This window comes from Microtus oregoni, unplaced genomic scaffold, assembly GCF_018167655.1.
Source record: "Microtus oregoni isolate MIOR12 unplaced genomic scaffold, Mior012 000097F_ref0000449, whole genome shotgun sequence".
NCBI classification, from domain to species: Eukaryota; Metazoa; Chordata; class Mammalia; order Rodentia; family Cricetidae; genus Microtus; species Microtus oregoni.
The window spans coordinates 1,854,107-1,870,070 of NW_024544710.1; the positions used below are offsets into that span (position 1 = coordinate 1,854,107).

Sequence of the window (15,964 nt, forward strand, 5' to 3'; positions counted from 1 at the left end):
GCTAGTGCTGTGGCTGAGTGGTAGAACGCTTCCCTATCACATATGAGTCCTTGTGCTCTGTCCCCAACACTGCTAAGGGAAAGGGGGGCACTTTAAGAAAAGCACAAGAATTTTAATCCGCACCCCACAAGTGGGAAATTCGATTAGCAAAGCTTCGTGTGATTTCCCATGGTCCCACATATCATAAAGGCTGAAACAGAAATGCATGTCCAGATCCCCGGCTATCCTGGGCCAGGAGTTTAGAAGCTGGGCAGCTAGAACTCAGAACACCAGCCTAGCTAAGTGAAGACGATTTCTGAGAACAGTTACTCTTTGGCGCTGAAGGAAGAGGCCCAGCCAGGCACAGGCAGTGGAGTGGCCCTTCCCTCTGGCCCACTTGGGGTTGTTCACTTGGAAGGAGAAAGAAACCGGCCCAGCGCCTTTGCTCAGGTGACACTGGTTGAATATGCTTTTTGATGATGATGATGATGAAGTCTTGGAATGAGTTCAGAGGAGGACTCTGAAAATAATTACAGAGTTACAAAAGTAAATTAAAGCTGAAAAGAAAAGTTTAAAGGAACTAAGATTATTTAACCTAGAAGAGAGAGGCTCAAGATGAAACCCGATAACAGCTTTTAAACAAACAAAAAACTTGGGCGCTCCTTCTGAGAGCCAAGCAAGGGGAAATGGGCTGGAAGAATGTGAGTAAAAGGGCAACGTTCCTCCTTGGTGAGGGCTGTTACAGGCACGATGCCTCTGGAAATAAAATCAACTCCTTGTGAGTTTGGAGATCAGAGATTTGCCAGACGTGGGCTTCGGTGATGGGTGGCAGCATGTGGCTTCTTTGCCTGTCTCGCATAGAGTCCCTGGAAATCTTCAGATGGCCCCCGAAATCTGTTCTATATTCTAGCACAATTCCGGGAGGCATTTTTGGCTGTGATCTTCCCTGTTCCTTGATCGTGACATTTAGATTTGTATCCCAAGGACTGAAACAAGCCTGACCCAATCCTAAAGCTTACTCTAACTCTCCTCACCCCTGAATTGAAGCATTTCAATTCCTAAAAGTGCATATCTGGCCTAGCATCCCTGCCTTCTGTTGCAGAATTGACTAGTCCAAATCCAGCACCCGCACTTCAAATCTGTTTCATGTTTCATCTCTTTTTGCATACCGCTCGGAATATCAGCGTCACCTTGGAAAGGCCAAAGAAGACCTGATGTAGCAGCGGCGGCAACATTAGACATCACAGTAACACCGGTGTCTCTGTGCTCCTTTTCTCTACAGCATGGGTTGCAGCCCTCGCCATGGGCATGATCTTCTTCTGTTCTCCCATTGTGAGTATATTCACGGGCCGTTTGGGCTGCCAGATCACAGCCACCACCGGGGCTGCTGTGGCTTTCATTGTCCTCCACACCAGTTCCTTCACCAGGTAAGGCCTGGAGTTGCTGGCCACTTTTTCAAGGGTGAGAATTGGCTTCTTTCTTGGGACTTCAGCTAGAAACACTGTTCTCATTGCAGAATCCCCTGTGGTTCTGTCCATGGAGAGCCCTCAAAGACCTTGCTCCCAGGACTCAGGATCAACTGCAACTCACTTTATGTGGAATCTGAAGGATACACCTGCCAGGAATACCCACCCCCCAAAAGACGCAAAGTTCTAAAATATTGTGAGGAACCAAATCCCGGTAGTTCACAGAGCGGGTCAAGTCCTGATTTGACCACTGAATAGCTATGGAGTAATTGATGAGTATCCTTCTCCTGTCTGGACCTCACTTTCTAAATCTTTCAGAGATCATGTGGTTGCTTCAGATCTCTCCAAGCTCCCCACTAATGTGGCACACACCTCAAAACCCTGCCTTTCCTCCCAGAAGACTCCTTAAGTGAGCTAACGTGAAGCCCTAGCACTCCCAAATCAATCTTCAGCTGAAAAACAGATACTCTGAGCACACAGCTGGTTAGCATGTCTGGCCCTGTTCTGGGTGGCTCAGGCTCTGGAAAGATGGGTGGATGACACAGATAGGGACTCTCATGTCTCAGGCATGGGAAGGATGTTTAGCAACATCCTCCCACTGAAGTACAGCTCCAAACCCCAGCCACCCAGATGAAACTCAAGTCCTAAGTTCATCGGTCGCACTCATAGAACTTGTTCATGCTAGGTGAGAAGGCTCCATCCACATGGATTTCTGCCTTCTCTCCTGGCAGCCGTGCACAAGCGTGTGTACAGAGGAGGCAAGGATACAGACCCTATCCTACAGCAAGAGAAGTAGGAGATTCCCAAACAAGGTTGAGAACTTTCTGCCATACATTTCGCAAGCTGTGGTACCCCCCTACTTCCAGTCTGCCTGGGTCTATGTAAGAGCATAATGACCTGGACCCATAAACATGGCCACAATAACATGTGTGGAATGGAGAGTGAGCTAACTTGAAAGACACTTGCTTTCTGAGTATGACTCCCAAGAGAAAACCATGGCTTTCTGGACTTAAGTTTTCATCCACAGTGGAGAATGAGACTCATGTTCTGTCTCAGCTAGGCCCTATGGGGGTGAGCCAACTGTCTTAATGACTTGAGCATTTCCGGCTGCCCAGACTACCCTCCAGCAAAGCTTAGATTTGGCATGCAGTGTGGTGTGTTGGTTCCGACCCATCCAACTAGGACAAGGGAGAGGAGGAACCCATATTCTGCCTGGAACCTTCTCGGCCCTCTCAACACAACAGCTCTAAACTTTCTGAGGACCCTTCTGGTGGTCAGCCTCATTATCCCCACCCCCAGCAAGCTGGTACCAGATTCTTGTGGAGATGAGCTAGGCCTCTGAAGTATCTCTAATCTCAATGCTACATAGCAGAGGCAGAGCGCAGCAAAGTGTAAACAAATTAGCACCATAAGGATCTCATTTCCTCCGCAGCCCACATGGGCTGGGGCACGGGGTGGGGGAATGCACTTCGATGTGGTTTTTTTCTCCTGGCACTCTTATCTCAGCCCACTGGAGGAGGCATTTTTCTCTCTAGCCAATGGCCCCCTATTCTGTTCGCTCTTTCTTGTAAGAACATTTTCAGAGCCAAGAAACTCTGGATGGTTTAAAGTTCAGGGAGAACAACATGATTCTGCTTGTGGCTAGAACTTCAAGTCATTCTTCCCATCGTCTCACATCAGAGCTCTGAGTCCTTTTGGATGACTGGAACAGGGCACAGCACAGGCAGCCCTCAGGGGCCTTTAGCAGGCCCAACTCAAGGGTCTCCCATCCTGGAGGCCAGTTAGAAACACTCACCACACAGTACCCTAAACTGAATCCCATGTTTTCCCCCAAGATCCCTTTCCTCAAGACTAACTCAAGACTCTTTTGGATAAGGGCCCAGCCCAGCCAATCCTATAGGATACCTACAATCTAAGGGGAGAAGACCCCAAGACGTCTGACAGAAGAGCAGCAATCAACTGAGCTACAAGTTCAAAGTAGAGACAACCTCCTATTTAGATAACTAAACCTCCTACTCATGGCCAATGACTATGAGCAGATGGGAGGCCATAATAATGATAGTTTTCTTGGAATCAAGGGGCCACTGGTAGTGAGTATAAAAGCTGGGTCTGTGTCTGAAGAACAAGAAGAGTATTGGTTAATTTAATGGTCAGATAAGAACTATTGCAAAATATACAGAAGCATGCAAAAGAAAACAACTGTTCACTAGGTTGGGCCAGTATTATGTGAGGGTAGATGCCAGCCATACTGACCTGCCCATGCATAACCTTTCCCCTTCTCACATTTTACCTTCTGTTACAGACGCTTGTGGCAGAGCAGGGCCCATGAGTTTTAAGCAACAGCCTTTCTCAGTCGGGCCCGTAACTTGAGGCTTCACTTCTCTGTCAATCAAGCAGGCTACTTACTCGAAGGGAACTAATCCATGTTTCATGCAGCAACAGAGACAGAATTCTGAAAATTAAAGGGACTTCCTAACTCACAGTTCCTACATACATTACCTGGAGCTCGAGAAAAAAGGCTTGGGCTATCTGGACCTTGGGCAAGGATGCGGAGAAAGGAAGTTCTTCTGAGATAATTGACCAGCCTTTGAAATATTACAGGTCCTGAGAATAATGATACACCAAAGAACCTGAAAGAACAGTGCAACCTTCCAAGACCAGAATCTTGGATCCTTGCAAGTCTTTGTTGTTACTTGGTATAAAACTGGTCCCCCAGTCTACTCATAGTGTCTAGGTAGGAAGTAAGGGGAAACTATTCTTCTGAAGGCACAGACTGTCTCCTGTAGCCCCTCTTTTCTTTTTCTTTTTGTTTAATCCTCTTTTATTGGATGCTATAATCACATAGATCTGGATTAAAGTCCAATCTTTTTCTAAAAAAAAAAATAAGACAGAGTCTTGCTGTGTAGACCAGGCTGCCCTTGAACACCTGATAATCTTGTTTTAGGCTCCTGAGTGCTGGGATTACAGGTGCATGCCACCACATGTGTCCCAAGGCCAAGCTTTTTTTTAAGTGCCTGGACAAGGCACATTTTATTCTTGATCAAGAGGGTGCATTCGGAAGAGCTGGCATACATCAACAGAACATGCACTTGTTTTTCAGTCTAACTATGTCTTTTCCCCATTGGCTGGGGTCTGGTCTCACAGTCTTACTCAGTTGGCTAGTCTTAAAAACTGCAGTGGTTTAAAAAACTGCATCTTTAATCCCAACACTTGGGAGGCAGAGGAAGGCAGATCTCTCAGTTCAAGGCCAGATTGGTCTAGAGAATGAGTTCTAGGACAGCCAAGACTACGCAGAGAAACTCTGTCTTTAAAAAAAGAAGAAAGAAAAAAAGAATAGAACACCAAGAACTTTTTTTAATCTAGAGTTACTTTAGGTAAATTCCCTCTCAGGACCTCTGAATCCCCATCTGCAAAGTGGAGTTCAGAGGTTCTCTATCTGCTCTGCAGATTAATGGCAAGTAGGACTGTGGGAAAAGCTGGAGGAATGCCAAGGACACGAGAGGGAGGCAGATAAATTGCTACCAGGCTACTGAGGATAGCTCTTGCTGTTTCTCCCACAGCTCCCTAAGCCTGCGCTACTTCACCTACGGGATTCTCTTTGGTTGTGGCTGCTCCTTCGCCTTTCAACCATCACTCGTCATCCTGGGCCACTACTTTCAATGTCGCCTGGGTCTAGCCAATGGCGTGGTGTCTGCAGGAAGTAGCATCTTCTCCATGTCATTCCTGTTACTCATAAAAATGCTGGGGGATAAAATCAAGCTGGCCCAAACCTTCCAGGTGCTCAGCACCTTCATGTTTCTCCTTACACTGCTCTCACTAACCTACCGACCCCTCCTGCCCAGCTCCCAGGACACCCCCAGCAAGAGAGGTGCCCACACCCTGCGACAGCGCTTTGTGGCTCAGTTCAGGAAGTACTTCAACATGCGTGTGTTCCGCCAACGCACCTACCGCATCTGGGCCTTTGGGATCGCTGCTGCCGCTCTTGGTTACTTCGTCCCCTATGTACACCTGGTGAGGAGGAAGCTGACCTCAACTTATATGAAGGCCAAAGGGTGGGGGTAGAGGACATTGGAAGGGCAGAGCTTTGGGGAGGGGGGAGACAGAGCCAAGCATGGTTAGCTCAGGCCTGTAGACTCAGCAATTGGGAGACTGAGGTAGGGAGATTGCTGTGAGTTTGATGCCAGCCTAGGCTACATACACAGCAAGACACTTTCTCAAAACAAATAAACAGAAAGGGAACAAAGACTAAAGAAACAAAACAGTAGTTGGCGATTGGCAGAGAAGTAAAGAGCACGGTTCAAAGAGAGCCTCAGTGGGAAATGAGGGTAGTTCCTTAAGGGCAAGGCCCATGATCCATAGCTTCTCCCATGATAACAGTTCAGAGGGAAACCAGGCCTGATGGTACAGGCCTGAAATCCCAACTATGCAGGAGGCTGGCAAGTTCCAGGCCTGTCTGCACTACAGTATGAATTCAATCCATTCTGAGAAATTATCAACAGTGTGTCTCGAAATTTTTTTTTTAAAGAAAAGGCTAAAAGAGGGCTAGGGCAGCAAATAAATCAGTGATGGAGTGTTCGCCTAGCATGCACGGGGTCCTAGTTTCATCCCTAGTACTGAAAACAAAATGTTTAATTGGAGAGATGGGTTTAGGAGGCTAAGCATCACTGAAAGAGTGGCTCAAATGACCCAAGACGTGCTTTGTAAAGACTGTTCTGAGAAATTCTGCTGTCTGTGGTCAAGTGATTCTGTTCAGGAGAAAGCATGTATGGGAACTCTCTAGATCCATAGTATGTAAGTAATCTCTTAGTGACAAATCCTGCAATTTAAAAGCCCATTCAGCTGTTTAACCAGCACCTACCAAACTTACTTGGCCACAGAACTGCTGGTTGTAGAGAAGTTGTTATTCTACAGACTATGAGGTTTTGTGTGTCCATGCATGCGCACTAAGGATGGACCACAGGCCCTTGTCCCTACTAAGCATGTGATCTACTACAGAGCTATATCCCTACCCTGTAGACCCTATGTTTTGCAAAGCACTTTTTTTTTTTTTTTTTTTTTTTTTTTTTTTTTTTTTTTGCTTTTTCGAGACAGGGTTTCTCTGTGGCTTTGGAGCCTGTCCTGGAACTAGCTCTGTAGACCAGGCTGGTCTCAAACTCACAGAGATCCGCCTGCCTCTCCCTCCCAAGTGCTGGGATTAAAGGCGTGCGCCACCATCGCCCGGCTGTAAAGCACATTTTTAAAGAGTTGCCTAAGGTAATGGACCTCATCTTCTAGTGACCTGATATTTCGGCCTGTCAGTTTGAAGTCATTGTATGGAGACAGTATAGAAGAACACCTAGGTTTTCTAGGTAGTTTGTCTTGGCAGGGCTTAGAAGGCTTGGAAGTGCCTAGCCCTGTCAACTGTTTCTCAAAAGTTCAAATTCCAGAGACTCTAGGATAAGTAGCCTTTGTGATTGCTAGAAGTAGCCAGGGGGCTTTTCCAGGAGCTGGGAGGTACTACTCCAATAGGAGACTCCTGTCCTGGTCCAGGGAAGGGAGTAGTAGAAAACCCTGGATACTTCTGCATTTAACCAGTCAGTTCCTCTTTCTCCTCCTGTTCTGGGAATCCTGGTGTTATTCTTTTCAGACGAAATATGTGGAAGATGAGTTCAAGGAAATCAAGGAGACCTGGGTGCTCTTGGTGTGTATTGGGGCTACCTCAGGCCTCGGACGTCTTGTGTCAGGCCACATCAGTGACTCCATTCCTGGACTGAAGAAGATATACCTGCAGGTGAGTAGTCACTTGTGCACAGTCTACCACAGGTTACCCCTCGGCTCTGCAACAGGCTGTAAGGTGAGCCACTGCAGTTTTCTGGGCCCCAACGTTGCACATGAGAGATACTTAAATTCTCTGTGACTTGGTTTCCCCTGTTCCTCCTTCACTAAAATGGAGTCAAGATTCCATGAGAGTTTGTGTGTATGGAACCTTGCAAACATTTGACAGGTAGTTTTATATTAATAAGAGCCCAACAAATGAAAATGGAAAACTCAGACCACGAGTTAGATGTGTCCCCCAAGCAAGATTTGTTCATGGGTTCCTTATACTATGTTGAAATCTGAAACACTCTCCAGCCCAGTGCCTCTCTCTTCCAGGCCCAGGTCCACCACCTCGCACATTTCCAGAGCTACCTTGTTAGCATCAGGCACTAGCTCTGAAATGCCAGCCCTGGCAGAGACAGGCAGATCTCTGTGTGTTCAAGACCAGTTTGATCTACATAGCAAGTCCCTGGACAGCCAGAGCTATGTCGAGATACCCTTTTTCTTTTTCTTTTTTTTTATATTTATTTATTTATTTATTTATTATGTATACAATATTCTGTCTGTATGCCTGAAGGCCAGAAGAGGGCGCCAGACCTCTTTACAGATGGTTGTGAGCCACAATGTGGTTGCTGGGAATTGAACTCAGGACCTTTGGAAGAGCAGGCAATGCTCTTAACCACTGAGCCATCTCTCCAGCCCCCCGAGATACCCTTTTTCAAACAAACAAACTTGAAATTCCATCCTACTGATGGACACCAAAATCATGCCAGAAAAAGCCAAACCTCATTCCTTCTCTCTAGCCCTCACTGTCCTATTTGTGCAGCAAGAATAATTGTCCCCCTTCCTAACTTAGCATAAAAGCAAGCATCAAAACAAATAGAGAGATGGTCCAGTTTAGTCCTCTGACAGTGATACAGGTTTCCTCCCACTGTGGGCAGTGACCGCCCAGGTATTCTAGTGACGTCTTTTTCTGTGACCTGGGTTCTGTCTGGTTTGAATATAGGCAGTTTTTTGTCTCTCTAACAGCAGTAGTACCCTTCCTGGCCTGGCTCATGGTTCTGATCCTGAAATCAAGCTTGCCAGGAGATGCCAGATTGTAAAGGCCTGTAAAAGACCAAAAGCAGCCACAGAACACAAACAGTCACAAATTACGCACCAGGAAGAGGTTGAGTTTGAACTCCCTTCTCTCCTGGGAAAACCCTAAAATTACTTCTGTGAGGCCCTGACTAATTGTAGTGGGAATTCCATGGTCATTGGCAGTGCCAAATTAGTTCCTAAATGCCGTCAGGTGTCATAGATAGGGATATGATTCATCTTTCTGTGGAATTTGATTCTTCTGGTTGCAATAGCTGGTGACTGCTTCCCCAGAGTTATGGGTCCCCTTGTAGCCCACCCAGGCCAATCTAGCATCACACTGCAAGAGAAACTGAGGGACCAGCGTCTTCCACAGAAATGGCAGACCTGTGCTCCTGCACAGCGTGCTTCTCATATCCTATTGTCCTAGTTGGCTTTCTACGGATAAGGTAAACACCATACAGAAGCAAACACCATATATAACCAAAACCAACTTGGGGAGGAAAGGGTTTATTTTATTCTACATCTTACATATTCCATCATGACCAGAAGTCAGGGCAGGAACTTGGAGGCAGGAACGGAAACAGAGGCCATGAAAGAATGCTTGCTTGCTAACTGGCTTGCTCAGCCTGCTTTATTATAGAACCAAGAACCATCTGCCCAGATATGACACTACACACAGTGACCTGGACCCTTCTACATCAATCATCAATGAATAAAGTGTCTCATAGTCAGCAGGGTAGAGTTGGCGCACGCCTTTAATCCCAGCACTCAGAAGGCAGAGGCAGGTGGGTCTCTGAGTTTGAGGCCAGCCTGGTCTACAGAGCGAGTTCCAGGACAACCAGAGCTGTTACACAGAGAAACCCTGTCTTAAACAGCCCTCCCAAAGAAATGTCCCATGGTCTTGCCTAAAAGCCAATCTGATGGGAACATTTTCTCAATTGAGGTTCCCTCTTCTTTAGATAACCCTAGCTTGTGTCAAGTTGATAAAAAAAATAAAAATAAAAACACCTAACTAGCATACCTGTATTTCTCTAAATTATGGATAGCAGGCCCAAGTCTGAGAGATACGTGAACTGGCCAAGGTCAAACCAAGGGTTTATGACTAGGATAAAGAAATTATGAAATGTTTAATTCTGGTGCAAATATCAGCAAGTCCTTTATCGGAGTGGCTTTTTGGATAGGAGAATATGTGCGCTTCCAGCCCCTTTTACATGTCCCCCACCATGGGCCCTCCCTGCCAGTGTTAGCAGCTTCAAGATGCCAGAGAGAGAAGAAAATAAGGCAAGCTGGCACTGAGCCAGAACGTTCTTCTTCACTGAGGCAGCAGCCCCTGCCTGGTACTGTACCTCACAGGCTTCTCTCAGCACGGTTCCCAGCAGATAGCCAAGGCCTAGATTGCTTTTGCTTTCTCTTGTGCAGTTAGAGCTCCAAGGGACAAGGAGGCACAGCTAGTTAAAGGCTGAGCTAGGTAGAATCCGGGACTTCTGTTGTCTTCCCCCATTTTCCTTTCTCATACTTGACCCAGTTTCACCACTTAGAATAATATAAAATAACGTTAGAACGTAGCTGAGAAATCATCATCACCATATAGCCTAACTCCCTCGTGTTATGAATTTTGAGAGTGTGGGCCTGGGTGTGCTTCAGACAGTAAACTGGTTTCCTTGTAAGTATAGGTGCCTGAATTTGATCATCTGACCCCATGGGTCTGTTGTTGTTTTGTTTTTGTTTTTGTTTTATTTTTTTTATTGATTTTATTGAGCTCTACATTTTTCTCTGCTCCCCTTCCTTCCTCTCCCCTCCCCTTCAACCTTCTCCCAAGGTCCCCATGCTCCCAATTTACTCAGGAGATCTTGTCTTTTTTTACTTCCCATGTAGATTAGATCTATGTATGTCTCTCTTAGGATCCTCATTGTTGTCCAGGTTCTCTGGGATTGTGGTTTGTAGGCTGGTTTTTCTTTGCTTTATGTTTAAAAACCACTTATGAGTGAGTACATGTGATACTTGTCTTTCTGGGCAGACCCCACGTTTTTAAAAGCTTTACAATAACAAAAGAGGGGACAGCAAGATGGCTCAGTGCGTAGAGGTGTTTGCCACACAAGCCTCACGACCTGAGTTCAATTCTCAGTTCTCAGAGTCAACATAAAGGTGGAAGGAGAGAATCCACACTACAAAGTTGTCCTCTGACCTCCACATGTACACTGTCTCTCTCTCACACACACACTCACACACACGGTTGTGCTCTCTTGGAATCCCCAGGGAGGGAAGGATAAGAGGGTCTCTGGAGCCTGATAGCGAGCTATTGTAGCTTAATTGTTGATCTTCAGGCCAGTGAGGGACTCTTTCTCCAAAGAGGTAAACAGTCTTCCTGAGTGAAGCTGACACCTGGAGTTTTCCTCTGGCCTCCACACATGTGTTTACACATGCGCATGCATCTGGATCCACAAATGTACACACACACTTCTTCAAAAAGAAAACTGAGCATTTTAGGACCAAAGCACAAGACAATGAATGAGCTTCTTTCTTTTAAGTTTTTTGGATTTTGGTTTTTCAAGGCAGGACTTCTCTGTGTAATAGCTCTAGCTGTTCTGGAATTCACTCTGTAGACCGGGCTGGCCTCTAACCCTCAGAGATCCTCCTGCCTCTGCCTCCCAAGTGCTGGGATTAAAGGTGTGCGCCACTGGCTTCTTTTCAGTTTTTCAAGATGCTCCATCTCGGGAACTGGTGACCTCCTTTGCTCTCAGTGTCAGCTGCAGAAATTAGGCATGGGTAAGGAGAGGAGGGCATGAGGCTTCAGATTCTCAAGAGCCACTCACCCTGTAGACCCTGTGGTTCCCTAAAGTTGGTAAAACCAACAGCCATGCCAGGTATCTAGCCCCCGAATGACTATTAGAATGTCTGTTAGAAAGGAAATAGAAACAGCATGCCAAATGACCTCATTGGAGACCATTTTTGAAGCCTGTGCTCCAGTTTGAGGAGGGATTATAAATTTCCAAGCCTTGACTAGGCCTCATGGAGGATAAGAGAGAGCTAGATACAACAGTTAGCAATTTCAGCTGATGAAGATCAGCTAATGGGCTCCTTTGTCGTATATAATAATACTAACTCTTAACTGCCATGATCAGCTCAATTGCTAGGGGGGTTTGATTTTAGCTCATGGTTGCATGTGATGTTCCTACAGGAGAAGCTGGGGTGGCTCAGTTCTTATTACTAACTTCTATGTAACTACCTCAAAATGGCATGAACCAAGTTCAAAGTCTCCCAATAAAAACATTCTAAGATGCCATTATCTTTTCCAGAAATCGGCTCCTAACCTAACAAAGCCATTGTCAGCAACAACACAGAAAAGCTGGAGGGCATAAAACAGATTTGACATGTGTTTCTTCTATGTGTCCCTGGGTTTGTTTCCCTGCCTATTGGTCAATTGTAGGCTTTTGGAAAATCTGCGGGCATCTTAAAGTCTTAGTAAACAGATCAGGTCTTAGATCTGGCCCTGAGATGACCTCACTCAACCAGCTGCAGTGGGCTGGGAATGGGGTCTCCTCTCTATGCCCACAGTCCCAGGCTTCAAAAGTCTGGCTCACAGACACAGATTGCAAACGGCCTTAATTAAAAACCAGAGAGAGGATGGGGGTTCCAGAAGAAAAAAATAAAACCTAGTCTCTAGAAAGACGGGTTCTTCCGTTTGGAGTCATTTTGCTCAGCCTGAAGAAATCACAGTGACTAGTCAGTGCTCCTGGACTGCTTTTGGGTGCTGCAGATACCTTTATGTTGGCTTAGCACCCTTGCACAGCCTCTCTGTTGCCTTCTCAAGAGTATCTTGCCCGGTTCAAAGGTTCTCAAAGCCACGATGTCTGAAATATCTGAGAGAGAGGATGTGGCCCATATTCTAAAGCATAAGAAAACCCGAGAGAACCTCCCCATGGCATCTCTCAGGCCCAGGTTTTTCCTAAATTCTACCCCAACAAAGATGGACACTGGCTCCTTGTTCATTTTTAAAAAACTGCACTTTGCATTGAACCCCCTGTGTAATCATCAGCAGGCCTTCCTTGCCTCTTCCCTTCCTCCTCCCAAGCCTTACTTGATCTTTAAACACCAACATAGCTTGATCCCAAATCCTGTCTCAGGATCAGAAAACAGAAATAGTGATTCCTCCCTTGGCTCAGGATCCATTGCAAAGGCCAACTTCTTTGGCTATGGGCAAGGCAAACTCTCACAAGGTTTTTTGTTTTGTTTTGTTTTTTTAATCCTGTTAGATTCAACTACACAGGGGCTCTCTTAAAGGCCAAACCCCTCAGGGAAGGAAAGAATTAGACAGGGCTTCAGTACATAGTAAACATACTCCAACTGCTCTCTCTGCTGACACTCCACGCAGTCCCGTTTTCAGATGATGGCAACAAAGATCTCAGCAAAGAAATGTGATTTCGGGTTCTTGTTTCTCTAGGTCCTCTCATTCCTGCTCCTGGGCCTGATGTCTATGATGATTCCTCTGTGCTGGGACTTCTGGGGCCTTATCGTTGTCTGCCTCTTCCTGGGTCTATGTGATGGCTTCTTCATCACCATCATGGCTCCGATTGCATTTGAGCTGGTGGGACCAATGCAGGCTTCACAGGCCATTGGCTACCTCCTGGGCATGATGGCCCTGCCAATGATCGCTGGGCCTCCCATTGCAGGTGAGGCTGATCTCTGAGGAAGGTGTGAGTCCTGTTTTCGAAGGGGAGGGCCTAGATCTTTGGAGCCCCTCTGCTTGAGACCTCTGCCCCTCCCCCCAATTTTCTGTATAAACACCCTTGTCAGAGTGCATGAAACCCCTGATGGAAGAGATTAACCGTACAAGGGCATAGGTTGTCCAGGGCTATCGGTTTCACTCGCATTTCACTGGAGACAGCGAGTCTCCTAGAGAGTAGAGGGAAAAGTAAAGTTAGCCTGCTTGATCACTGTGCAGCCTAGAGTGACCTGGTAGACGAAGCTGGCCTCCAACTCTTCCTCTTCATGATTCAGCCATCCAAGTTGTAATACTTTTTTAGGTATGCACATCACACTGACTTTGGTCCAAGTTTCTCTTTACTCTCTCCACAGCGGCGTGATTAATTTCAAGGCAATTGAGTAAAGGAAGAGGTAAAAGAGAAAGCTGGCCCTGGTTTTACTAAAACTATAGACACCCTCCCCTTCCTGCTCTTCCTCTACTGGCTTTGGAACTGAACCCATAGTGAAGATTTAATGAAGGAAATAGTCCAGGACTGGCCAAATGCTGGTGTTGACATCTCAGTGTGCAAATTTCTCCCTCCACCCCCTTCCCAAAAGAGCATAGTGAGTACTAACGGGACACACGAAACCAAAAAAAACAGTGAAGAGAGAACTCCGTCTCCTTTCCAGGGAGTTACTGCAGACGTCAGCTTGTTTGGTCACTTCCCCTAAGCTTGTTAGATGAGCTAATTCAAAAGAATCCTCCTGACTACTGAGAACTCAAGAACAATCGCAGTGGGTTTTTGATCCTACCGCACATACTGGCTTTGGGGGAGCCTAGGCAGTTTGGATGCTCACCTAAGAGACCTGGATGGAGGTGGGCGGTCCTTGGACTTCCCACAGGTCAGGGAACCCTGATTGCTCTTCCAGCGGATGAGGGAGAGGGACTTGATCAGGGGAGGGGGAGGGAAATGGGAGGCGGTGGCGGGGAGGAGGCAGAAATCCTTAATAAATAAATAAATTTAAAAAAAATAAAAATAATAAGTAATATTTAAAAAAAAAGAATCCTCCCGTAACAGCATTTTATGCATGAGGCATTGTGAGAGGTCTGTGCGACCGTGGCAAATCTTCCCTCAAAGCTCTTGTGCAGTGGGAACACTGTCCTGCCTACCAGGAAAAGAGCCTCTACTCATCCAAAGAGTGCCAGGGGAGTCATAATTCTGTCCACTTGGCTTATTTCCTGAGCAAACAAAGGGACAAGGATCTTCTCACCTTTCTTAGGTAGTATTTCTGGACTCATCTTTACAGTGCGGTCCCTCCTTTAGCTTCCAACGTAAGCTTTTCAAATCAAACACACCCCATAGTATTGGCAGCCTGAAGAACCCAAAGGACTTGTGCATAGAGGAGCCAGAAGAAGATACACACATTCAGCTCAGCTTCCGCCTAGGGCAACTGGAACTTCAGGGAAAAGGACAACAAGAAGGCTAGAAAGTGCTTGCCATGCGAGCCTCCTGATCTAAGTGTTACCCCTGAAATATATGTAAAAGTGGAAGGAGAGACAACTCCTCCTACTTCTGCGTGATCACCGTGTAATGCATGTGCCCACACACACATCATACACAGGCAGGAATAATAAATAAATGTAAAATAAAATAGGAATTCAGCTGAATTGCTGCACAAGAACAATATGAGGGTAGGAAGGAGGGGGGTTGGGGACTTCCACTATGAACCATTCTCTTCAGTCTTTTGAACTCAATTCCTTTGTAACTCTAGCCCTAGGAGTGACTGAAAGGTGGCTAGTAGCTTAATGAAAGACAACCACAGAAACTTTAAAAGAAGCTTCATTAGCATCTTTGCTGATGAATATTCACCTCAGGGGCATTTAGCCTTGAAGTTGAGGGAGCTCCTGAATCAGGGCAGCACAGTCCAACACTCTTGATTGGCACTGGGCTGGCCCTAGAAGAGGAGAGAGAGAGCATTTCTGGGTTGCAGGGAAAAGCTAAACTAAGCTCATGTCTCTTGACCCTTTCAGGCCTCCTTCGAAACTGCTTTGGTGACTACCATGTGGCCTTCTACTTTGCGGGTGTGCCCCCCATCATTGGGGCTGTAATCCTCTTCTTCGTCCCTCTGATGCATCAAAAGATGTTCAAGAAAGAGCAGAGAGATTCCAGCAAGGATAAGATGTTGTCCCACGATCCGGACCCCAACGGAGAACTGCTGCCAGGCTCCCCCGCTCCTGAAGAGCCCATTTAATCCCTCTGGCTTGCCATCATGTGCTCCTCCCCCACCCCACCCCTCCATCCCACCCTGCTCAGCATTTACATTTTTGCCACCAGCACACTTGTTCCTAAACCTGTGCACACAGCATTTCAGCCACCTGACCATCTCCTCTGAGCCAATGCTCTCAGTGTTCCAAACTCATTAAGCAAATTCTCCCCCATGAATGCCTTGAAACTTGCCAGGCCCTTCTCCCAGGATCTGGGAAAATGTGGGATCACCCCCTGGCCTTTGGATCCTCTCCATACACTTTCTAGCCCCTGGGGGGGGGGAGAGGAGGAGGAGGAGGAGGAAGAGGGAACCTCTGGCCCCAGCTTGTTAGTTACCCACTACAATCAACTGCCAAAGGTGCTACTGTGTCCCCAGAACCCAGTGGGAGGGACCCAAGCCTCTGCTGAGGGATTTGTTGCCATCCATTCTTGGGAGCCATTTGGGGGTTATGGGAAGGAAAGCTGAAAGAGACAAGGACCTTGCTTTGCACCAGCGTTCCTAAGGGCTCTGCGGCACCCCATGGTATGGTTGGTTAACCATCTGATTCCCTTTTCCCTTCCTTCTGTTTTCTCTCTACTGCCTCCTCTCTACTTTCTTCCCCTCTATTTCTTATTACTGTCATAGCCACATAGGTGCTTGAAGAAAGGAGGGACCCAGAGCTTGGGCCAATCAGCTTCATTTCGGCCCAGACC

General features: G+C 46.7%; 1 protein-coding gene across 1 annotated transcript in view; it reads left to right on the plus strand.

Annotated features, from left to right (window-relative positions):
* Nucleotides 1-15,542, plus strand: part of LOC121442895 (monocarboxylate transporter 8) — a 152,645-nt gene extending 137,103 nt beyond the window's left edge. The window contains exons 2-6 of the mRNA XM_041644537.1: nt 1,262-1,406; nt 5,006-5,456; nt 7,072-7,215; nt 12,763-12,991; nt 15,037-15,542. Coding sequence (XP_041500471.1) covers nt 1,262-1,406; nt 5,006-5,456; nt 7,072-7,215; nt 12,763-12,991; nt 15,037-15,257 — 1,190 coding nt within the window. The 3' untranslated portion in view covers nt 15,258-15,542. The remainder of the gene's footprint in view (nt 1-1,261; nt 1,407-5,005; nt 5,457-7,071; nt 7,216-12,762; nt 12,992-15,036) is intronic.
* Nucleotides 15,543-15,964: the final 422 nt, after the last annotated feature.